We start from the raw sequence: 26590 nt of genomic DNA, 5'->3' as shown, positions 1-26590 counted from the left end.
TTCTAGTAACACAGGATACAATCTCTCATTGCATACTACTTGTGACGGAATACCAGTCAATAGAGTCAAACTACCAAAAATTTTAAACAATTCTTGTTTATTCCATTAAGAAGCAAAATCATAGACATTTACTGGCTTCTGGTAATCAATAAAATCAATAAAACATGGATGGATAAACATGACAAAATAAACTGTAAAATACTTTAAATACTATTGTAGTTTCATAATACATCAATCATATAAGCACAATAGTAAACAAGCAATTTATCGCAATGATGAATAAAATTTATATTAAAAATAAACAATAATAGGCAATGAGAAAAATAAATGTAAATATTACAATGACTTTCTTTTAGAGATGTGCGCCTACTAACATGTTTTGGTGTTGGAACTGTATCTCGCTCTACTTTTGTATCTGTGTTTTGTTTTGCAAAAAACCGTACTTTGTTTTTTTGTTTTGTATCTGTATATTTGTAAAAAATTTTTTACAAAAACTGCTAAAATCACATAATTTGGGCCTGTTTTTAGTTCCTACAGTATTATTAACCTCAATAACATTAATTTTCAGTCATGTCCAGTCAATTTTAACCACCTCACAGCTCACAATATTGTTTTCATCCATATTAGGCCAAAGGCTGCTGCGAGCTGGCTGGTTACTAAACAACAGAGTAGCAGCACAAACATATGGCATTGTATAGCATATCTATGAAACTTTGCCAGACAGCAGTGCAGTGCAGAAAAGTGGTTAATATGGAATTGTCCTTGGGGACCCCACTATGATGGATTTTAAAAATGACATGCACAGTTTAACGAACCAAACACTTCAGTGACAGTAACTGACACTTTTGTGACTGAAGTGCTTAATTTGTTTGGGCCCCCACCAAATTTTTTTGGAAAGGACTACCTCTGATCACTAATGAGGAGGTTGATGATGAGGAGGGTGTTAATTACATTATATTGTACAATACATTTAATAAATTCACTGCACATGATGTAACATGGAGGAGGTGCCTAGGTGGCTAATGTCTCTACCTCTACTATCTTTGGCCTCACAAATGGAGCAGATGCCTTCACAAACATTGTCAGGATTTGGTTAAAAATATTCCCACACCCAAGAGGTGGTTTTTTTGTCTTATGCCCAGGCACAATGGCTTTCTTTTTATCACAGGCAAGAATTGCAGCCACTGGCAGCTGACTTACACACACACACACACACACACACACACACACACACACACACACACACACACACACATCATCATTATCAACCTCCTCAGTGTCAGATAGTATTACATATATCCCCTTCACCCTGTTCGATTTCAACACATGAATCCTCAATTTCTATTATGCCCTTGTCATCACTATCTTTACTTGTGTTGCTCCCCAAATGTGCACATGTGCAGATGGTGCATAAATGATGGAAAGAGGTGAAAGAGGATTCTCTATGAGGACAGTGTGAGAAATGTCAGACTCGCACATAGCCGATGTGTATATACCTAAATGTTCCTCAGGAATGTGTGACAGTTCTGTTCTACTTGTTTTTTTACACCTCTTCTAGACTCTGGGTGAAAAGTTTTTTTTGGATTGTCAGGAGAAGCAGATGAAGATGCCTCACTGACAGTTGCAGTACCACCACTTAAAGGCCATGAACTTAGCCTTTCCTTGCCACTTTCACAAACTCTGCAGCTAACTTTCCTTTTGATGTTTTTATTTTTTCTCTAGAACTGTAAAATTAAATAGCTTCTTTTGATTTTACATGCCCTGACTTATGCCCTCTATGCCCTTGGGCATTGGCCTTAGTAGATGAAGTTGATGCACTTGTATCATCATGACTGGTGGCAGCAACTGCAGCACTAGTATGTGCTTCCTGACCTCCTCTTAATTGTTTAGTCTAATGCTGCAGTTTACTTTCACCTACAGTGTCACATAATAAGTGTGTGAGTCAGAAATAATAATAATAATAATAATAATAATATATCACTGCAGTTTTTCTTTCAACTATAGTATATAAATACATGTATGACTACACGGCAGTATGACCGGCAGTGTCCCAGAAACGTAATAGTGTAGTATACTGGGGTTTAGTACCAAAATAATTAATTTTTAAAATTATATTTAGTTGTTATTTTGTTTAAACTGATGCAGAAGAACACCTCTAGATTAACAGAGCAACATCAGTGTCACAATCGCGGCACTGCGGCTGCTGCGCTTACCATTCTGGGTGCGCTGGGTCTCCCGGCGGTCGCCGCCCCCGGTGGGCTCCAGGTTGTTGCGTCTTGCTGGCGCTGCCTCCGGCGGGTTCCCGGGGTGTGGGCGCCACCATTGCGCCCGGCGTCCACGGGAGCGTGGTGGGCAGGTGACATCATCGGCCCCTTCCGCCAATTGGGAGTGAGCGGGAAGTTCAAAGGAAGATGCCATGCAGAGCTCCGGCGCCTGAGTATCGTCTCTTCTATGATCACCAGTGCTAGCTGCGTTCAGTGTGTTCTCAAACTAAACATCTCCTGTGTTCCAGCGTTGCAGAGTATCTTTCAGTGGGACATTCCCTCTGCTACCAGCGTTACAGAGTATCTTTCAGTGGTACATTCCCTGTGCTACCAGCATTACAGTGTATCACTCAGTGGAACATTCACTGTGCTACCAGCGTTACAGCATATCACTCAGTGGAACATTCACTGTGCTATCAGTGTTACAGTGTATCACTCAGTGGAACATTCATTGTGCTATCAGCGTTACAGTGTATCACTCAGTGGAACATTCACTGTGCTACCAGCAATACAGTGTATCACTCAGTGGGACATTCTTCTGTGTGCTTCACCATCGTTCTCAAATCCTCATCCATTTCTTCAGCATCGCACACAAGTTCTTCATTCCTCTGTGTGCTTCACCATCGTTCTCAAATCCTCATTCATTTCTTCAGCATCGCTCACAAGTTCTTCATTCTTCTGTGTGCTTCACCATCATTCTCAAATTCTCATTCATTTCTTCAACGTCGCTCATAAGTCCTTCATTCTTCTGTGTGCTACAACAACGTTCTCAAGTCTTCGTTCATTTCTTCAGCACCGCCCCCAAGCCTTGGCCACAACTAATTCTTTAGCATTACACGCCAGTTACTACAGTTAGTTCTGCATGAGGAAAACCTACATCTGGCCATCCCTGCTCCGGCCCAGCTGTGGTTCCTCTTCCCGATCATCGGAAGAACCCCCGAGTTCCCAACACTCCAAACCCAGGTCGGTGACAGTATACTCAGGCCACATGGACCCGGGGGATCGGAACCCAAAGTCAAGTGCCATCCAAAACTTGGTTTCCCGAGTACAGAGTCAGGAGGCGGCACAGGGCCAGGTGATGCAGTATCTCCAGGAATTATCCGGCCGGCTGGATCAAATTCATGCTTCCCTGGCTTCTGCAGTTTCGGCTCCAGTTCCAGTACCTGCTCCAGTGGTTATCCCCAGTAATGTTCAATCCTTGTCTGGAACCAGGTCACGCCTTCAGCTTCCCACTCCCTCTTGCTATAATGGGAATCCAAAGAATTGCCGTGGTTTTCTCAACCAATGCCAGGTGCATTTTGAACTTCTCTCACACAACTTCCCCACGGATCGGGCCAAAGTGGCATACATTATTTCCTTGCTTGAAGGTTCAGCGTTGGACTGGGTGTCTCCGTTGTGGGAGCGATCTGACCCTTTGGTTTCCAGTTACACCAATTTCATTGCGTCATTCCGAAGGATTTTTGATGAGCCCGGCAGAATGACCGCTGCTTCCTCGGACCTGCTCCGAGTCCGTCAAGGCTCCCGTTCAGTGGGACAGTATGTGATTCACTTCCAGACCTTAGCCTCAGTACTACGCTGGAATAATGATGCTCTCCGGGCCGCTTTCTGGAACGGTCTCTCCGACCGTCTAAAGGACAAGCTGGTCACTAGAGATCTGCCAGATTCCTTAGAACAGTTGATCTCACTCTGTGTCAAGGTGGATCTTCGCATGCAGGAATGAGGTGGTGAACGTAGTCGGTCGGATCGATCCAGATTCCGGTCTCTCCCATCTAAGCAAACAGTTACCCCAAGTTCGGATGAACCCATGCAAATCAATCGATCCCGGCTGTCCCCGGAGGAACGACAGCGCCGTCGTGAGGGTAAACTCTGCCTCTACTGTGGAGCCGCGGATCACTTTATCAAATTCTGCAAGTCCCATCCGGGAAATGGGCAGTCCTAGCTTGTTCCGTAGGAGTCGAGTTAGGGGTTACATCTAAATCTTCTCCGACAGTGGATTGTATACTCTCCATGTCTCTGTTTTCTGAGTCTATAGCCAAACCTGTTAAGGCTCTGCTGGACTCCGGGGCTGCAGGGAACTTTGTTTCTCTTTCTTGTGTTCAGAGTCTGGGTTTACAGTTACAGTCTGTCAAACGACCTATTACGTTGACTGCCATCAATGGTACCAAAATATCTAATGGTCTTATTACAAGTCGTACAGAGCCAATCAAGCTGCAGGTTGGAGCTCTGCACCAAGAACATCTGGAGTTTCTAGTAATTCCGGAGACGCCTCACGATCTTGTCCTTGGTCTACCTTGGCTAAGAATTCACAATCCTCATGTCGACTGGAAGTCGTCACAAATAATGTCCTGGAGTTCGTTTTGTCACTCTAATTGTCTCACTCCTGTTTACCCGATCCATGCATCTTCCAAGTCGGATGAGGAGCTCATTCCGGACGCCTCTCGGGAGTACACAGACGTATTTTCGGAACAGGCGGCCGATCAGTTACCACCCCATAGACCCTGGGACTGTACCATTGAGCTTATTTCAGGGAAAATGACACCCCGGGGATGCACATATCCCTTTTCATTACCCGAGACCCAAGCTATGTCGGACTATATCAAGTCTAATCTGCTGAAAGGATTCATTCGCCCCTCTACCTCCCCGGCTGGAGCAGGTTTCTTTTTTGTGAAGAAGAAGGACGGAAGGTTAAGACCATGTATTGATTATCGTGGCTTAAACGATATCACCATTAAGAACAAATACCCTTTACCGCTAATCACGGAGCTATTTGATAGGGTTCGTGGAGCCCACGTTTTCACTAAGCTCGACCTAAGAAGAGCCTATAATTTGATACGTATCCGACAGGGGGACGAATGGAAAACGGCCTTCAATACCAGGGACGGGCATTACGAGTATCTGGTAATGCCATTTGGCCTCAGCAATGCCCCTGCCATTTTTCAGGGATTTGTAAATGAAATCTTCCGAGATATGTTATATCAAAGCGTAGTGGTGTACTTGGATGACATTCTGATATTTTCTAAGAATATTGCAGAGCACAGAGTACAGGTCAAAGAAGTACTTCTTTGCCTACGAAGGAATCGTCTCTACGTCAAGATTTCCAAATGTGTCTTTGAGGTCCCTTCAATTCCATTCCTCGGTTATGTCATCTCAGGTACGGAGCTTCGCATGGATCCAGAGAAACTCACTGCCATTCGGGACTGGACTCAACCTCTCTCCTTGAAAGCGGTACAAAGATTTCTGGGCTTTGCAAATTACTACTGTAAATTTATAAAGGGATTTTCTACCATTATTGCACTTATTACTGCCCTAACCAAAAAGGGGTCTGACCCAAGTCACTGGTCTTCAGAAGCTGTAGTAGCGTTTGCCCGGTTGAAATCAGCCTTCATGTCTGCTACGGTACTCCAGCAACCAAATTTTTCAAAATCATTCTTCTTGGAAGTCGATACTTCCTCAGTAGGCATCGGTGCCGTTCTTTCACAGTACTCCTCTGATGGGAAGTTACATCCATGTGGTTTCCATTCTCGTAAGCTCTCTCCTGCTGAACGAAACTACACCATTGGAGATCAGGAACTTTTGGCAATAAAATCTGCCCTAGAAGAATGGAGGTACTTATTGGAAGGTGCTAAACACCTAATTACGATTTACACCGATCACAAGAACTTGTTGTATATCAAAACGGCCCAGTGCTTGAATCCCCGTCAAGCTAGATGGGCGCTCTTCTTCACTCAATTCTCGTTCGTTATTAAGTACCGGGCCGGGACTCTTAACGCTAAGGCTGATGCTCTGTCTCATTCTTTAACGGCCTCGGATGAGGAGAATTCCTTTGAAAAGAGTTTGATTCTCAGTCCAGTCTCTATTTCAGCAGCTCCCACCGCTCTGGGTCCTCCTCCTGGGAGATTGTCTGTACCAGTTGAACTTCGACCAAAGTTGCTGCAGTGGGCTCATATCTCCAAGTTTTCCAGTCATCGTGGTGTTCAAAAAATGTGTGAATTTCTACGAAGGTCATATTGGTGGGACTCCATGAAGAAGGATATACAAGATTATGTCAATTCATGTCCTCAATGTGCTCAGCACAAAACCCTTCATCTGCCTCCTGCGGGATTGCTTCGTCCACTGTCCATTCCTAAGAAACCCTGGACCCATATTTCCATGGACTTTGTTACCGAATTACCCCTCTCCAAGGGTTACAAGATCATCTGGGTGATTATTGACCGCTTTTCTAAAATGGCACATTTTGTTCCGTTGACCAGGTTACCAACGGCTCCCAAGTTGGCTTTACTATTTATTCGTGAACACTTCCGCCTGCACGGGTTACCTCGGGAGATAGTCTCTGATCAAGGGGTACAGTTCACTGCAAGATTCTGGAGGGCCCTCTGTTCAGCTTTACAAATAAAACTCAAGTTCTCATCTGCTTACCATCCACAAACCAATGGGCAAACTGAACGCGTCAATCAAGATTTAGAGACTTTTCTCCTTGTTTATCTTTCTCCTTCGCAAGACGATTGGGTGGAACTGTTACCCTGGGCCGAGTTTGCCCATAATCATCTGAACCACTCTTCCTCTGGTGAGTCTCCATTCTTCATTATTTATGGATTCTATCCACGAGTCCCAGAATTACCCATCTTTCCTTCGGAGGATGTTCCTGCTGCAGCTTCTACTCTCCAGCACTTCAGTCAAATCTGGAGTAGGGTTCATGCTAATCTCAAGAAAATCTCTGGCCACTACAAATTCTTTGCGGATAGAAAAAAACGTTGAGCAGCTCCTCAATACAAATTTGGTGACAGGGTATGGCTCTCTACCCGCAATCTTCATTTAAAAGTGCCCGATAGGAAGTTTGCTCCATGGTTCATCGGTCCTTATCCCGTTTTGCAAGTCCTGAACCCGGTTGTCTGCAAATTGGGATTGCCTTCCCACTTTCGGGTACCAAATTCGTTCCATGTTTCTCTCCTCCGTCCCCTCATTTTAAATCAGTTCCATTCAGAGTCTCCTAGGCCGACCTCGGTAGAGACTAAAGCTGGAACAGAATTTGAAATCAAAGCTATTCTTGACTCTCGTTATCTTCACAAGAATTTACAGTATCTGGTAGAATGGAAAGGTTATGGTCCTGAGGAGAGGAGCTGGGTCAAAGCTTCTGAAGTCACTGCTCCCCGACTAGTCTGGATCTTTTATTCTAAGTATCCAACGAAACCAGGAAAGTGTCCAGGGGCCACTCCTAGAGGAGGGGGTACTGTCACACTCGCGGCGCTGCGGCTGCCGCGCTTACCGCTCTGGGTGCGCTGGGTCTCCCGGCGGTCACCGCCCCCAGTGGGCTCCGGGTTGTCGCGTCTTGCTGGAGCTGCCTCCGGCGGGTTCCAGGGGTGTGGGTGCCACCATCGCGCCCGGCGTCCACGGGAGCATGGTGGGCGGGTGACGTCATCGGCCCCTTCCGCCAATTGGGAGAGAGCGGGAAGTTCAAAGGAAGATGCCGTGCAGAGCTCCGGCACCTGAGTATCGTCTCTTCTATGATAACCAGTGCTAGCAGCGTTCAGTGTGTTCTCAAACTGAACGTCTCCTGTGTTCCAGCGTTGCAGAGTATTTTTCAGTGGGACATTCCCTGTGCTACCAGCGTTACAGAGTATCTTTCAGTGGTACATTCCCTGTGCTACCAGCGTTACAGTGTATCACTCAGTGGAACATTCACTGTGCTACCAGCGTTACAGCATATCACTCAGTGGAATATTCACTGTGCTATCAGCGTTACAGAGTATCTTTCAGTGGTACATTCCCTGTGCTATCAGCGTTACAGTGTATCACTCAGTGGAACATTCACTGTGCTATCAGCGTTACAGTGTATCACTCAGTGGAACATTCATTGTGCTATCAGTGTTACAGTGTATCACTCAGTGGAACATTCATTGTGCTATCAGTGTTACAGTGTATCACTCAGTGGAACATTCACTGTGCTACCAGCAATACAGTGTATCACTCAGTGGGACATTCTTCTGTGTGCTTCACCATCGTTCTCAAATCCTCATCCATTTCTTCAGCATCGCTCACAAGTTCTTCATTCCTCAGTGTGCTTCACCATCGTTCTCAAATCCTCATCCATTTCTTCAGCATCGCTCACAAGTTCTTCATTCCTCTGTGTGCTTCACCATCGTTCTCAAATCCTCATTCATTTCTTCTGCATCGCTCACAAGTTCTTCATTCCTCTGTGTGCTTCACCATCGTTCTCAAATCCTCATTCATTTCTTCAGCATCGCTCCAAGTTCTTCATTCTTCTGTGTGCTTCACCATCATTCTCAAATTCTCATTCATTTCTTCAGCGTCGCTCACAAGTCCTTCATTCTTCTGTGTGCTACAACAACGTTCTCAAGTCTTCATTCATTTCTTCAGCACCGCCCCCAAGCCTTGGCCACAACTAATTCTTTAGCATTACATGCCAGTTACTACAGTTAGTTCTGCATGAGGAAAACCTACATCCGGCCATCCCTGCTCCGGCCCAGCTGTGGTTCCTCTTCCCGATCATCGGAAGAACCCCCGAGTTCCCAACACTCCCAACCCAGGTCGGTGACAACCAGATTGACACAGCACCCCTTCATGTACAACAAATCAAGGACCACCTACAGTGTCACAATACAGTATGTGTATGACTACACTGTGGTATGACCAGCAGTGTCACAGAAAAATAATAGTACAATAAACTGGAGTTCATCGCCAACAATTCTATTTAAATAATATTTTTAGGTTTTATTTTGTTTAAACTGCTGTAAAATAACTTCTCTGGGTTGACAGAGCATCCCTAGATTGGCAGAGGACCCCTGTATTGACAGAGCACATCTAGATTGGCAGAAGACCACTTTATGTACAGTACAACACAGCATGGACCACCTAAAGTGTCACAATACGTTTATAATTATACATTGTCTGACCGGCAGTATCACAGAAAAATAATAGTATAGTACACTGGGGTTTAGCACCAAAAAAATAAAATAAAAAAACATTTAATGAAATATTTAGCTTTTATTTTGTTTACACTGATGCAGTAGAACACCCCTAGGTCAGTGACGTGTGGTGAGATAAATGGCTCAGGAGGCACTGGCTAGTTCCACAGCCAGATTTACGCTCAACATATGGGCCCAAGGGTTCATGTGAGCATTATACACATGTGCAGTGGTATTTACTGCTGAAAATTTGGTGAATGTTGATCAGAGATGTGTGGAATAGGGTAGTGGTGGGGGGCACTGCCTCACCTGGAACAGGCTTTTTTTACTCCAGCGTTTTGGTTAGAATAATTCTAATATATTCTTTGTATTTTTCATATATGCCGTCAAAACTTGGGCATATATGCTAGTATGACGGAAAAGGCTCTACCTCACCTGCCTCACCTCAGCGCATATCACTGTAAGTCAATGCCCTAGATTGACTGGACAGCCCCTTGACAGAGTGACACAGTATCCCTTTATGCATAACAATGCATGGACCACCTACAGTGTCACAATACGTGTATGACTATACTGCGGTATGACTGGCAGCATCACAGAAAAATAATAGTATAGTACACTGGGGTTTAGCAACAAAATGTTTTTTTTTTTATAATTATATATTTGGGATTTATTTTGTTTCAACTGGTGAAAAAGAGCACCTCTAGATTGACCAAGAACCCTAGATTGACAGAGCAGCCCCTTTATGGACCGATAAAGAACCCCTGGAGGACAAAGTAGCACCCCTTGATGGACAACACAGCACACCTGGATAGACATAGCACAGACATGTCTGTTCAGTGCAAGCTCCACAGATGGAGTGAAATGACATTGATCACCGGGGACCTTTTATAGAATTCAAAACCAACGAGAATCTGACAGCGGGAGGATGACATTTTGCCCCATTTTAGGATCTGAGTCTGATGGGGAACACAGAGACAGTCTCAGATTCTGCCTTGGATTGCAATGTTCTGGTGGTTCTGGTTCCTGGAGAACTGGACCTGCTCATCTCTACTTTCAATCAATAGAAATATATATGGATAAAAACTTTCCTATTGTGGGAGAATATGTCCAATGGATTTAACGGATATTTTAAATGTATGAGCTCATAATATATCCATGCATATGGAAGGTATTAAATAAGTTAATGAACCCATTCACCTGAAATGCTTTGTTCCACGTCCAATAGCAGAATGCAGGAAGAGTGCTGCCATGTCCAAATGATATGTATAGATATACTGCTTATGTGTATCAATTAAATTGAGATGTAACACTATCTTATGCCGTGGAGGTTTACCAAGAGCAGGTGTCACATGCTGGACACTGTAACAGTGATAGCTGAGCTTAGGTAATATTTTCTATATGCACGGATATATTATGAGCTCAAACATTTAAAATATCTGTTCAATCCATTGGACATATTGTCCCTCAACGGAAAAGTTTTCTATCCTTATATATTTCTATTGATTGAAAGTCATTGTAATATCTACATTCATTTTTCTCATTGCCTATCATTTTTAATATAAATTTTATACATCATTGCAATCGATTGCTTGTATACTATTGTGCTTATATGATGTATTACATTATAATAGTATATAAAGTATTTTGCAGTGTATGTTGTCATTTTTATTCAGCCATGGTATATTGATATATCATAGCGCAGCATCAAACACATTACCATATGCTCTAAAGCAGAGGTTCTCAAACTCGGTCCTCGGGGGCACACACAGTGCATGTTTTGCAGGTAACCCAGCAGGTGCACAGGTGTATTAATTACTCACTGACACATTTTAAAAGGTCCACAGGTGGAGCTAATTATTTCACTTGGGATTCTGTGAGGAGACCTGCAAAACATGCACTGTGTGTGCCCCCGAGGACCGAGTTTGAGAACCTCTGCTCTAAAGAATAAGTGATTATCCTTAATTGGAATTCTTATTATTGCTTAGTGGGTGTGTGATCACATGCTCACCCGGATACTTGCAGCTACTTACAAACTACATCAAGTCTTAAGCTTTTCATCTGTTTAATGTACAGTATGTTCTATAATGAGTTTGTTGTAATTGTCATTACCTATGTATATGATGGGATTCATGGAACCTTAGTTTATGGTAGCATGTTGCCTGTTTACCCACACAGAGCAATCTGTATGTTCTTTGATCAATTAGCATTTCAAACAGGTGATCAAATTCTCAGTTGTAGGCCTGTGTCTTAATCAGACATAGTATTTCTTTAGATTCAGTCTGCATGTCAGCTAGCTGGACGTGTCAGCTAGCATGGAATTAAAAAAATGTGGTTTAATGAAGAGTACTTAAAAAAAAAAAACAGTTGATTACACATTGAACCAAATAAAGGAAAAATGTAAATCTAAGCAGGAATTATTCCTAAAACCCCTTTAACCCAAAATTTAGCTCACAAACCACAACGTGTTCAGCAAACTAGTATTTCTCATTTCAATTCATGGAATTCTCAGCAATTTCACAATCCTATATGCTTTTATTAGCTGGTGACATATCACCAAATCCAGCAAAGACTTTTCAATGTATTACAGATGTTGCAGGCGTCTTTAGCTTTAGCTGTAACCACAAATCTCAATATCTCATGAAAAAATAGGTAACATGGAGTTTGCTTGACTTAGGTTCAAGAACACAGAAGCCAGAACTAATTATATTTTTATTATAATTAAGAAATATCTCCGGGTTTACAAGGGTAAAAAAATTACAAAGAATATAAGGAGTTTTAGAAAGGATAAACGGGTTACTAGCAGTCTCAATAAACAAAAAGGGAATAAAGAAAATCAGAACCTAATTACTCATATGTAATGCATTACGTTCTGTGTGAGGAAGCTTCACAATAAAATAGACATCCATCCAGGCATGGGCAGCCACTTCAATCAGAATGAACAAGGATCTATCAGTGATTCACGTAGTTATAGGCCCCCAGGCCCCTCAGCACATCAGCCCCCACCACTAGGAAAGGTTAACCCTTACTCTACTGTGCCCATTCATATCCAGCAGTAGAAGGTCACTCTGCTTCTAATTTCCATAGAAGGCATGTAATCTGTGTGTCACATCTTCCTAAGGATGGAGTTGAAGCTCCAGAGGTTTATGACGCTAGTCATGAAATAGAATTTCTGAACATTACTTTCAGGCAGGGGCATTTGTCACACTTCCCTGGTCTGTTTACAGAGTCCCCCTGTTGACATAATAAACTAATTGGGCTTATCAGACCTCAATGTTCAGAGCTTGCCAATATCTGCTTTGAACACATGCTTTTGATGTAGAAATGCAATCCCCTTTTACAACGTCATGTCAGGGTCCCCAGCTACTCATAATTTATATTTTTGACAATTCACAACTGTGAGGTCAGCTCACAGGAGAAATTATGTGAATTCCCTGATACCGCCCTTGTGAGATTTGGATCTGGATTTTTTTAAATAATTAAAATGGCTAAAATCACACAATTTGGGGGTGTTTTTGTACCTGCAGTATTATTAACCTCAATAACCTTAGTTTCCACTCAAGTCCAGTACATTTTGACCACCTCACAGCTCACAATATTGTTTTTATACAGTTTAGGCAAAAAGGATTCACCGAGGTAGCTCGTTGACTAACCTACGCAACAGTAGTGGACGACACAGACACCTGGCACATGTAGGAGTGGCACTGCAGCGGCAGACAGTATATCTGTGCATATAAGAGCACAAAATGCATAGAAAAGAGGTGCAAGATGGAATTGTCCTTGGGTCCTACCAACCATCCTTATGTTGTATATTAAACAAGACATGCAATGTTTAACAAGCCAATCATTTCAGCGACAGGGATTGCCACTTGTTGCTGAAATGATTGGTTTGTTTGTACCCCCACAAAACAAGCCGGCAATGTGCAGTGCACAAACTGTCTGTGATACTTTAAATAGGCATGATGTCATCAGCATCTAATTCCTCACCCCCATCAGTGTGCACATCCTCTTCTTCTCCTCAGACTATTAATTCATCCCCACTGAAATCCACTATCACAGGTCCCTCTGTAGTTTTTGAAGGTAATTGCTGGTAAAGGTCTTCCTCATGGAATTTATATTTCATTTTGATAATCTTTTCCACATTTTGGGGAAGTAACCTCCTACGCCGATCGCTGACAAGGTTCCCATTTGCACTAAATACTCTGAGTACACACTGGAGGGTGGGCAACTTAAGTAAAACAAATCCAGTTTATGCAAGGGTCTCCAAATTGCATTTTTGCCTGACAGTATTGAAATGGACTGTCTGACATGCCTATTTGGGTGCTGTCACTGAAATAGTAATCAACCACTCTTTCAATGGTGACAGCATCATATGCAGTGACAGACATGTCAGAAATAGTAGGCAGCTCCTTCAGTCCGGACCAGATGTCAAAACTTGTTCCTGGCTGATCTGCATCACCACCAGTGGGTCTCTTTGGGAAAAAAATTACTCCCAGTTGTCGGAGAAAATGAAGGAGGAGATGTTGCCATGTAACTTTCTGCTTGAGTTGACAATTTTCTAAACAAGTAAGGGAACAAATCAGCAGATTTGTGCCCTTTGGAAAGAAAGACACAACATATGACTTCCTGTAAACCTAGGATCAAGTATGGTTGCCAAAATATAGTGATCTGATTTCAAGAGATTGACGACCCTTGAATCCTGGCAAAGCGAATGAAGGGCTTGATCTAAAAGTCTGACATACTTAGTGGAATCACACCATTTTAGCTCCTCCTATACTTTCTCTAGCTGCTTTAGCAAAATCCTGATGAGGGGAATGACCTGACTCAAGCTGGCAGTGTTTGAACTACCTTCACGTGGCAACTTCAAAGGGTTTGAGAACATTGCACAACACAGAAATTATTCTCCACTGTGCTTTACTTGGGTGCATTACTACTCCTTTCTGTATGTCATAGGTGGATGTGTAGGCTTGAATGGCCTATTGCTGCTCCTGCATCCACTGAAGTATATAAAGGGTAGTATTCCACCTCATTACTACGTCTGGCTTCAGATGATGGCGGGGCAAATTCAGAATGTTTTAACTGGTGCTCCAGTCTTCGACATGCAGTTGCTGAATGTTGAAATTATCCACAAATTTTTCAGCCCACTGACAGCATCTCCAGCACGCCTTAGTCATTTAAAAAAAAAAACCTGTAATAACAAATTAATTGTAGGAGCAAAACATGGAATGTGTTGGAATTCACCCAGATGTGATGCTCTCACAATATTGGTGGCATTGTCAAATATCACAAATCCCGAGGAGAGTCCAAGTGGGGTAGGCCATTGTGCAATGATTTCCCTGAGTTTTTTCCTAAGAGGTTCTCAGTGGTGTGCCTCTTACTGAAAGCAGTGATACACAGCATAGCCTGCCTCTGAATGAGTTGGTATTTGTGAGATGGTGCTGCATAAGACAATACATCTACCCAGTGGGCTGTCACAGTCATATAGTCTTTAGTTTGCCCTGTTCCACTTGTCCACATATCTGTGGTTAAGTGGACAGTTGGTACAACAACATTTCTAAGGACATTAATAACACTTTTTTATGTTCTTGTACAGGCTGGAAATTGCTTGTCTAATGAAGTGGAATCTAGACAGGGTTTGGTATAGGGGCACAGTACATCAATCAACTGTCTACATCCCACTGCACTAATGGTGGATACTGGATGCATGTCTACATCAGCATAGTTGTTATGGCCTCATTAATCCACTTTGCTACTGGGTGACTGCTGTCATACTTCAGATTCCCTGCAAAGGATTGTTGAACAGTCAATCGTTTTGTTAAACTACAAGTAGTCTTCCTAGTGCCCTTCTGGGATGAAGATCGACTCACAGTAGGTGTAGCACTCAAGGATCCTCCAGAGAAATTGTGTGTGTATATAGGACATTTTCTGATCCTGCTTGAGGAGGAAATTGGTGATGTTGGTGTTGGGGAATGCAGGCGCTTGGATCCAACAAAGAAAAAAGAGCTAGGTGTCGCTGGACTGGTTACGTTCTTAGCCGATGTATGTGAATGTGTCAACAACTTGTGATGTATGCACTGCATGTGGCATAACAAGGAGGAGGTTCCTAGGTGGTTATGGTCCCTACCTCTACTTACAACAGCTTTGTAAAGGCTACATATGGTTAGACAGTAATATTGCAGATGTGGGGAGAAATAATTCCACACAGAAGAGGTGGATTTTTCTGTCTTTTTTTGCCCAGGCATGACAATGGGCATGTTAATAACCTGGGTAACAACTGTCTCCACTAGAGCCTTATTTAAACAAACCAAATCTCCATTATCAAAATCCTCATCTTCAACATTCTCATTACTGCTAGCTAAACCAATATCCTCCTCATCCTGGTGTACTTCTACAGTGACATCCTCAATCACAATGTCAGCACTTTGACAGGCGCTGCTCCTTCCAACACTTGCAGAGGGCATTCAAATGGTGGAAGGAGCCTCCTCTTCCTGTACAGTATTGGAAAGGTCAGGCTTATACTGTACATCACAACCGTGGACACACTTGGACTATCCTTGGGGATTATTTCTGAACAGATAGTTCGTTCCTGTGCCTTAACAAGTTTAATTTTTTTATCTCTTCTACAGGTAGAAGGGCTTACATGATTACTATGAGATGCAGAACCACAAGTCAAAAACGCAGGCCAAAACTTTATCCTTGCCTTGCCATTTTATGTAGTAAATGGCATATTGCCAATTTTACATTTCTCGTCAGCTAACTTTACTTTTTTATTTTTTCATTTATCACCGTAAAATTTTGCTTCTTTGATTTTACATGCCCTCTACATCATTAGGCATCGGCCTAATTAGATTACGTTGACGGACTTGCATTGTCAATGTCATAACCAGTGGCAGCAGCTTCAGCACTAGTAGTAGGAAGTTGTTCCTGATCTTTCAATTGTTTGTCATCCATTTCTATCAACACAATGTAGATTATAGCAACAGTGTCGCACAACTGAGTCATAAATATAATAATTACACACTGCAGTTCACACTTCACAGACAGGGTCGCACAAATAAATCAGAAATATATTGAAGTATTTTTTTATATCAAACACCAGCGGTTACAGTGTCACACAAGTGAGTTAAAAATATATATAATAAGTACACACTGCAGTTGACTGCACAATACGTATATGATTAGGAAATAATATAATGCGGTTTGACCAGCAGTGTCACCGTACTTATGGAAACAAATTGTATAGTACACTGGGGTACAGCACAAACCAAGAAAAATATATATTTTTTTATATTTATAATTTTAGGCTTTTTGCTTTTAGCTTTTTAATTTTACAGAGGGGCAGAGCCCCTGGATGGACAGACAGATCACCCTTTCAGATACATCAGGCAGAGAGAGCAACCCTTTTTCAGATAAAGCAGACGGAGCACCCGACCCACACCACACCAGACAACACAGTGACAGTACTGGAGAAGGACACGTCCGTCCAGTACACTTTGCACAGCCGAAGTGAAAAATGGCGCCAATGCACAGGACTTGTATAGAATCCAAAACCCGCGAGAATCTGAAAACAGGAATATGATGTTTAGCATCGCTTTGGGATCTTAGTCAAGCAGGAAAACCCAAGACAGACTCAAATCCCGGCTCGGATCACAAAGTTTGGGTGGGTTTGGTTCCTGAGGAACCAAACCCGCTCATCACTATTGAATGCATGCTCTGTTTGTAACAAATTAACAAACCTCTTCATCTCTGCAAACTTCAATCTGCTGGCTATAACAGAAACAAGACTCACACAATCAAACACGGTCTCCTCTGCAGCACTGTCACAAAGTGGTCTCCATATCGCACACACCTCCAGGCCTGGTAAAAATAAAGGAGGTGGGGTTGCAATATTACTGTACAATTTTTCACATACACAATTCTACCACTGGTTCCATCACTCACATTCACATTGTCGGAAGTTCACTCTGTCAGGATTTTAACCCCTTTCTGAGTGTTGCAGCTATCTATCGCCCATCTGTGCAACCCAAACAATTTTTAGAAGATTTTTTCTGCATGGCTCCCACACTTCTTATTCTGACATCTTCACCATCATCATGGGGGTTTCCAAGATCGCTGTTGACAGTCCACAATATTTTCATGCCTCCAAACTCCTCTCTCTAGCCTTCTCTCTTGGGCTCACCCAATGGTCTGACTCCTCTACTCATCAGGAGGGCCACTGCCTTGATTTTGCATTCACCAGGCTCTGCTCAGTTTCTGAATTTATTAACACTCCTTTCCCTCACTCTGACTAAAACCTTATAATTTTCCCAATCTTTTGCTTTAGTTCAAACTCTGACACTGAAATCGAGCAAGCCTCTTCTAACCCACACAAATACTAACAATAATAATTTTCAACAACTTTCCACCTCTCTGCAACAACTGTTCCCATCAATTACTACATTTACCTCTTCTGAGATTGCTGTATTATACCTGAAAAATACTATAGAAAGCTCTTGATGAAGTGGCTTTAGTTACCCATCACACTCCACATAGGCATAGATGCCAACCGTGGCACTCTCAACAAGACACCTTTATAAATTGTCATGTAAAGTAGACCATCAGTGACATAAACTTGGAATCCAATTGACTTCCTGTTACAAGCAGTGACTGCAGCTTGTGGTCTGTTCATGTTCTGATGCAATGATCTGTTTCTATTGGATCAGCTTGCCTTGTTTTCCTGCATTTCCAGCTCATTTCAGATTCCTGTATATTTCCTTTGTGTTCAGTTGCAGAATAATGAGTTGTTTTTCTTTGTGTGTGTGTGTATACCTGAGCAGGTGCATTGAGTCTACTCATCAGAGGGCCTGGTCTTCCTGGCTGCTCTGATTGGGAATTGTTCCTAATATTACTCAGCCTTCCCGTAATCTTATGCTGGTTATAGTTTCTGCTTTGTGTATGAACCCTCCTCCGGCCATGCACTTGTCTTTGAACCTGAGGATACTTTGTCTGTCAGTTTACTCCAAGTTCCTGAGTTTAATCCTGTCATTATCTGCATTATTCGGGGCTTTCCCACTGAACAGCTATCTCAAATACCAACAAGCAGTGTGTTTGGAGCTTCAGCCTGTCAACTTGTAATCTCAGCTGCTTCTATAGCAGCACCTGGAGCATTCCCTCTGAACAGCTACCTGCAAATTTTTCCTGCAGTGTCTCGCAAGCTCCAGGCTGTCTATCAGAAAGTGAGCTGCTCCCAAGCACAGCCTCTGGACTCTAAGTACAAACTCTGCCCCAACAGTCTTGTCTAGTTTTGGCCTGCGTGTGTTTTTGTTCCCTATTATAACTTCCAGTCTTTCGGTTATAGCTCACCTGCTTCCAGCAGCAGTCCCTCGATTTTGTGCTTTTTCCCTTGTCAGCACTACCTTATCCAGTCCTAGTCCCACTGTGTGTCCATACTTCTGCTATTCACCAGTACCTGTCAGTGCAGTTTTGTCTTATTCAGTCCTGGTCCCACAGTGTGTTTATACTGCTGCTATTTACCGGTACCTGCCAATCCAGTCTTGTATAGTCCTTTTCTAGTGTGTGCACATCTGTCCAGCCTCAACCCACTCCATGCCAGGTGGGTGTCTTCTCCAGCATATATGCCTTGCACTTGCCCAGCCTCAAATAGTTTCCTTGTCCACATTAAGACCTAGATGGCATCTGAGTACCAGGTAGACCTAATACACCTAGGAAAGGCAGCTGCTAAAGGTGAAGCTTTAGTACGCTGGACTAGAGGATTGCTAAGTTTGCGTAAAACCTTCCTCACATATAAAACCTCCTAACACTCTGATCGTAATGCCCTGTACACTGCCTAACAACCATATTTCCAATCTCTCATCTCTTCTCGTGCCACCAACCCTAAGTGAATTTTTAATACATTTAAATCACTTTACCCTCCATCACCCCCACTAGCTACTATCAGTATACAAGAACTTGTTTCCTTCTTCAAGGACAAGATTGATAAGATCTGGGATGAATAATTATGCTCTTCCTCAGTTACTATACTGCTCCATTCCTTATGTGAACCCTCTGGCACTTTCTCTTCATTTAATCCCTCCAATGAAGATGAAGTATCAACACTCTTTTCATCCTCCTACTCCACTACCTCTCCTATTGATCTTATACCCACATTCATCAATAAAACTCGGTCTCCAACTCTCTCTCTCTCTCTCTCCCCCTCTCCCGCTCTCCCCTTCTCCCCCCTCTCTCTCTTTCTCTCTTCCTACAAATATGAATCAATAGACCATTGTTCAAACACAGTTGCTTTTTTAACATGCACCTCATGCAACATAGGAATTTACTAAGGATTCTTATTCTCAATCACTGCCAAACAATAGCCAGACACTGCATGAAAAGCATGGAATTCATACAGAAATAGAACTTTCAAACAGACCTGCTTCTGGCCAGTGTGTTTGCAGAATCATGCACTAATCAGTGAGAGATAAAAATAAAAAATTGTGTGTGGTCCCCCCCCACCTTGTAAGCATAAACAGTTCCGGGCTCTTTGAGCTGGTCCTGGTTGTTAAAATACTGGGAAAAAATTACATAGGGGTTCCCAGTATTTTATCAACCAGCACCGGGCTCTTGAACCAGTCCTGGTTCCAAAACTAATAATACTTTAGAAACCAGCACCGGGCTTCACTACCCAAGTAGAGAATGCCGCAGCTGGGGGACACATTTATGTGGGTTCCTGTGGCCTTGGCATTCCTCACCCAATCTAGTCACCCATGGACTGTGTTCCCTGAGGGGAATAGGGTACCCTGCTCCAGGCACCCAAAGGCCATGAATAGACCCAGGGCTGTCCCTGCCATCCATGGGCTGTGGATGGCAGGCTGATACCCATAAAATGTGTAAAAAAAAATGTCATTTGTTGTGGAACTGCAAGTCCCATCAAGCCTTCCCCCACATGATGTCACTTGGAGAACCAAAAGTACCAGGATGGGGGGCAGTAAAGGGCCTACCAATACCTGTAGTTCCACAGTAAAAAAATATTTAAAAAAACACAGGACACACACTGTGAAAGTAAAATTTTATATAAACATACATGCACACTCACACATACTTACCTGGTGTCCCACGGAGCCCCTAAGTCCCCTTGCCTTGTATAATCTGAGGTACCTGTAAATAAAAAAAATTATACTCGCCTAATTTGTTGTAGATCGGTTCTCTTCAATCCATGTAGGCATCCAGGGGTTAAAATAAAACTAACTACAAAAAAGCCAGTCCATGCAACTTAAGGGGATCCATGTGTACACATGGATCCCCTTTCCCCGAATGCTGGGATTCCTCGTGACTACTGTAACTTTGGCTGGCGGGTCCCAATCAGGGAGTGCCACACCCTAGTGATCTCCTGATTGGCTGTGCGATCCTGGCCTGCCAATCAAGCAGAGCGCATAGAGTAATGGGGAAATAAATCCCTCACTATCGCCTATGGTGGGAGCCTGCAGTGTGTGGTAGACCACAAGGTCAATTGAGGTCACCCACAAGAGTGACCTCAATTAACCTTGCGGTTTATAGTAGACCGCAGGTTCTCACCATAGGCGACGGAATATATCTATTATTATTATTATTATTATTATTTATATAGTGCTCTTTCTCCAATAGGACTCAAGGCACTTAACAGATACAAAGCATAATATAGTACAGAAAATAATGAAGTACAGGACAGCTTTTCATAAAATACAGAAGCATGGAGATACTAAAGGGACATTATTGGGAATGCTTGAGTAAAAAGGAAAGTCTTGAGTCTACTTTTGAAGGATTCTATAGTTGGGGCCTCTCGCACTGTGCGGGGGAAGTGAGTTTCATAGAGTCGGAGCCGCATGACTAAAAGCTCGACCGCAAGATGAATTACGGGAGATTCTAGGTACTGCTAAAATTCCTTTATCTACAGATCACAGTAATCGAGTGGGGCAGTATGGGGTCAGTAGCTGCATCAGGTACCTTTGGCCCTGGTCATGTAGTGCTTTGAAACTCAGTAAGCCAATCTTGCAGATGATTCGCAATCTTACAGGCAGCCAATGAATGGAGTAGAGTATGGGTGTTATGTGGCTAGAACAGGGCTGGTCGGTTAACAGCCTGGCAGCTGTGATTTGCACCAGCTGTAAGCGGTGCAATTCTTTTGCTGGGAGACCAAGGTAGAGGGCATTACAGTAGTCTAATCGAGATGATACAAATGCATGGATGACTTTTGGCAGATCATCTGAGGGAATTAAGTGCTTGATTCTGGCTATGTTCCTCAGGTGAAAGAATGAGGATTTGATTATGGCTGAAATATGATGTTTAAGTGTCAAGTCACCATCCAGGACAACGCCAAGGTTCCGCACACGATCAGTGGTTTGTAATTCTGAATCCCCAAGTGTAAGTCCAGTTGGTTGGATATGCTGCAGTCTTGTCCTTTGATGTTGCGGTCCTATCATAAGGACCTCTGTTTTATCCGGGTTCAGTCGCAGCCAACTGGCACTCATCCACTCCTGCAGTTCAGCTAGACAGCCATTTAGGGTTGCTATTTGGTTATCAATGCCTGGAGCAAAGGACAAGTACAGTTGTGTATCATCTGCATAGCAGTGGTAGATTAGCCCATGGTGCCTGATTATTTCACCCAGCGGGAGCATGTATACTGCAAAAAGCATGGGGGATAGCATAGAACCTTGTGGGACACCACATGGCAATGGCACTAGTGGTGATGAGTATAATCCAGATGAGACTCTCTGTGACCTGACTGTGAGAAATGATTTGAACAGCTTAGGACTGTGCCATCCAGTCCACAAAAATATATCAGTCGCTCAATCAGAAGCCCATGATCCACGGTATCGAATGCTGCAGAGAAATCCAGAAGGATTAATATTGAATAGTCATCTCTGTCTCTTGCCATCAGAAGATCATTTAACACACACACCAGGGCTGTTTCAGTGCTATGTCTTCTCCTGAATCCTGATTGGAATGGATCATAGATATCATCGGTTGTCAGGCGGGTTTCCAGTTAATTTGCAACCACATTCTCAGTAACTTTTCCTAGAAAAGGAAGGTTTGATAACGGTCTGTAGTTGGTCATGCAGTCGGGATCTAAATTAGGGTTTTTAAGAAGAGGTCTAACAATTGCTTCCTTTAGGGGTCCAGGAAATATGCCTGTCTGCAAAGGGCATTGAACAATTTTTGCAAAGACAGGACCAATTATATCCATACAACCTATTAGAAGCTTGGTTGAGGCAGGGTCCAGATCACCGGTGGTGGGACGCAAAATCCGAGCAATTTCAGCAATGTCCTTTACATCCATTGGGTTAAAGCTGGTCCATGAAGGCAGGTGGCTTATATTGGCAGGTTTTGTAGTTTGACACTCCTTTGATGGCACTGTGGAGATTCCAGCCTGAATGATGGATATTTTATCTGCAAAGTACTTTGCAAACTTGTTGCATTTTGCCTGGGAGGGGGTTTCATCAGTCTGTGGGCATGCTGGCTTGAAAGCATCTCCACTGTGCGGAAAAGTTGAGCTGGCCTATTTGCTGCCGTGATCTCGTTTGACAGAAACTGGGATTTCTTACGGGTGATTGTTGATTGATATTCTTCGTTATGCTTTATTAGTTTTATTTTGTCATCCACTAGGTTAGTCTTCCTGCATCGTCTTTCCAGTCTATGCCCCCTTTTCTTGAGCTCACTAACACTGTTGTCGAACCAGGGAGCTCGACGTTGTGGTTTACGAGGTCTTATATGCACAGGGGCGATAATATCAATTGCAGCCATAACATCACTATTATAATAACGGACTAGGGATCATGGATCTTCACAGGCACCCAGTATAGCAGAGAGATCCAGATTTGCTGTTAGAGCCTGGGGAGTCATACCCCTCCTTGGATGATACCTGGTCAACTCCACGGGCAGAGATTTTATTTGAGGGGTTGCAACTGAGAACCAAAGGGAGTGGTTGTCTGACCAGATGACTGGGTTTATTTTTAGGTCAGTGACTTCTAATCCAATCTGAAAGACAAGATCAAGACCATTCATTGTGCACAGAAGGTCTTGGCCAAGGCGTGAGAGCTTATCATCCACCCATGCATTGAAATCCCCGAGGATGAGCCATCTTTGATGTTCCAGAACCAGTCCAGCAACAGTGTCTGCAATTTCTTGTAGAAATCTTTCCATCTCCAGGGGGCCGGTAAATGAGAAGTACTCTGAAACCTAATCCTGTTGAACTGCGGGCAGCAATGCACTCAAATGAGCGAGTAATTTCAATAGGGTGGACCCTAAGTTTAAGGTCTTTTCTGAAGCATATAGCCACCTTATCACCCCTGCAGTCTAGTCTTGGGTTGTGGATGACAGAGTAGTTTGTTGGGACTGCTGCCTCCAATATAGGTGCTGCATTTTCATCTAGCCAGGTCTCTGTAATACAGGCTAGATCTGCAGATTCAATAAGGTCAGCAATTGTTGCAGTCTTGTTTCTTATAGATCTGGCATTACAAAGGACTGACCTGATTGTGCATACCAGAGGGCCTTCAGTTTTCTTTGTTAGGTGCAGGCGCACTGGGTATGGGGGTTACCAAGCGATAATTGACAGTTCTGTTCTTCCAAGCACAGGGCCGTCTTTTGGGTATCACATCTATTTGATTGTTCTTTGTGTCACACGCCAGTGGCGGCGTTCGCCGCGCTTACCCCTGCGTGTCTGCTGGTCTGTGTCGCGGCCTCTGCCTTCAGTGGGCCACGGGCTCCGGCGTCTGGCTGGCGCAGCTCCTGGCGGTTCTCCAGGGCATGGGTGCCGCCATGACACCCGGCATCACGTGGACGGGGGGCAGGTGACGTCATCAGACTGCTCTGCCAATCCAGCGGTGGCGGGGAATTCAAAGTCAGACGCCGGACAGAGCCTCAGCGCCTGAGTATCGTCTTTCCCTGACATGGATGTCAGCGCTCTTGTTCCCAGCAAGGATCTCTGAAGTTGTACTCCAGTGTCTCCGGCATTTCCAGGTGCCAGTTCGCTGCACCGGTTCCAGTGTATTCAGCGGCCGGTATATCTTTTTGCGGTCCAGTCACCAGTGCTCCTAGGAATCAGCGTGGGCTGCGGGCCTAAATCACCGTTCTCAAGTTCTATGAATATCCAGCGTCTGAAACCACTGCACTTCAGTTCTCCACATCATCAGCGTCTCAGTCACCGTTCACAAGTTCTACAAATCAACAGCGTCTTAAATCACTGCACTTCAGTTCTTCGCATCATCAGCGTCTCAGTCACCGCTCTCAAGTTCTACCAATCAACAGCGTCTTAAACCACTGCACTTCAGTTCTTCACATCATCAGCGTCTCAGTCACCGTTCACAAGTTCTACAAATCAACAGCGTCTTAAACCACTGCACTTCAGTTCTTCAAATCATCAGCGTCTCAGTCACCATTCTTACTTCTGGAAATCATCAGCGTCCTAAACCTCTGCACTTAAGTTCTTCAATTTACCAGTGTCTTAACCTCCGCTCACAAGTTCTTTATCCCTCTGTGCCTTTAACCACCATTTATAAGTTCCTCAAGTTATCAGTGACTTTTAAACATCTCCCACAGTTTCTTCAGTTACCAGCATCTCTAACTTTGCTCACAAAACCCTCCAGTGGGTCTGGACATTCCCTCATTAATTCCTTTTTGACATATGACTTTAAGTTGTTCTTTTCCTGCAATAAAGCTCTTCCATATTTCACCAAACTCCACTGTCAGTGTCCTGTATGAGGAAATCCTACATTAGGCCACCCCTGTTCCGGCTCAGTTGTGGTTCCTCTTCCCAACCATCGGAAGAATCCCCGAGTTCACAACACCCTCAGTCTAGGACAGTGACAGTATACTCAGGCGCCATATGGACCCGGGGAGTCGGAACCCAGAGGCAAGCACCATGCAGGACCTGGTTTCCCGAGTACAGAGTCAGGAAGCGGCACAGAATCAGTTGATGCATTATCTCCAGGAATTATCTGGCCAGCTGGATCCAATCCAGACTTCTCTGGCTTCAGTGGTTCCAGTTCCAGTTCCAGTATCCACTCCAGTGGTTGTCTCTGGCAATGTTCCCTCCATGTCTGGAACCAGATCACGCCTTCAGCTTCCCACTCCTCCTCGTTATAACGGGAATCCAAAAAATTGCCGTGGATTCCTCAATCAGTGTGAGGTACATTTCGAACTCCTCTCACATAACTTCCCTACGGATCGGTCTAAAATGGCATACATTATCTCTTTGCTTGAGGGTTCAGCGTTGGAGTGGGTGTCACCGTTGTGGGAGCAATCAGATCCGTTAGTTTCTAGTTATACCAACTTCATCACGTCATTCCGAAGGATCTTTGATGAGCCCGGTAGGACGACTGCTGCCTCTGCTGACTTGCTCCGAGTTCGACAAGGCTCTCGTACAGTGGGACAGTATGTGATTCACTTTCAAACTATAGCTTCTGAACTGAGCTGGAATAATGATGCCCTTCGGGCTGCTTTTTGGAACGGGCTCTCGGATCGTTTGAAGGACGAATTGATTACTAGAGATCTGCCAGATTCCTTGGAACAGTTGATCTCACTCTGTGTAAAGGTGGATCTTCGCATGCAGGAACGAGGTGGTGAACGTAGTCGGTCAGACCGGACAAGATCCCGATCTCTTCCTTTCTAAGCAAACAGTTATTTCACGTCCAGACGAACCCATGCAGATTAATCGGTCTCGGCTGTCTCCAGAAGAACGTCAGCGTCGTCGTGAGGGTAGACTTTGTCTCTACTGTGGAGCGGCGGATCATTTCCTAAAGTTTTGCAAGTCTCGCCCGGGAAACGGGCAGTCCTAGCTTTTTCTGGAGAAGTCGAGCTAGGGGTTTTTTCTCAATCTTCTCCGGCAGTGGACTGTTTACTCTCCGTGTCTCTGTTTTCTAAGTCTGAAGTCAAAACCGTTAAGGCACTGTTGGACTCAGGGGCTGCTGGGAATTTTATTTCCCTTTCCTGCGCCCAGAATCTGGGTTTGAAGTTACAGTCGGTCGAACGACCTATAACGATAACTGCTATTAATGGTACCCAAATTCCTAATGCTCTGATTTCAAGTCGTACCATGCCAATCAAGTTGCAAGTGGAAGCTTTGCATCAAGAACATCTGGAGTTCCTTGTGATTCAGGAGATGCCTCACGATCTCTTCCTTGGACTTCCCTGGCTCAAGCTTCACAACCCTCACATCGACTGGAGGTCGACACAGATAATTTCTTGGAGTCCATTTTGTCACTCGAATTGTCTTACTCCTGTCTATCCGCTTCGTGTATCTTCCAAGTCAGACGAGGAGCTTATTCCAGAGGCTTATCGAGAGTTTGCAGATGTGTTCTCGGAACAGGCGGCCGAAAAGTTACCACCGCATAGACCCTGGGACTGTCCTATTGAGCTCATTCCGGGGAAAATGCCACCTCGGGGTCATTCTTA

General features: G+C 43.8%; 1 protein-coding gene across 1 annotated transcript in view; it reads right to left on the bottom strand.

The window, feature by feature from the left end:
- LOC134910771 (vomeronasal type-2 receptor 26-like) overlaps positions 1-26590 on the bottom strand; it is a 213943-nt gene that overhangs the window by 148908 nt on the left and 38445 nt on the right. Inside the window, exon 2 of the mRNA XM_063919155.1 lies at positions 16041-16180. Within this exon, the coding sequence (XP_063775225.1) occupies positions 16041-16180 (140 nt within the window). The remainder of the gene's footprint in view (positions 1-16040; positions 16181-26590) is intronic.

The sequence above is a fragment of the Pseudophryne corroboree genome, chromosome 4 (genome assembly GCF_028390025.1).
Source record: "Pseudophryne corroboree isolate aPseCor3 chromosome 4, aPseCor3.hap2, whole genome shotgun sequence".
Classification (NCBI taxonomy): Eukaryota; Metazoa; Chordata; class Amphibia; order Anura; family Myobatrachidae; genus Pseudophryne; species Pseudophryne corroboree.
This window is presented reverse-complemented; position numbering and strand designations above follow the sequence as displayed.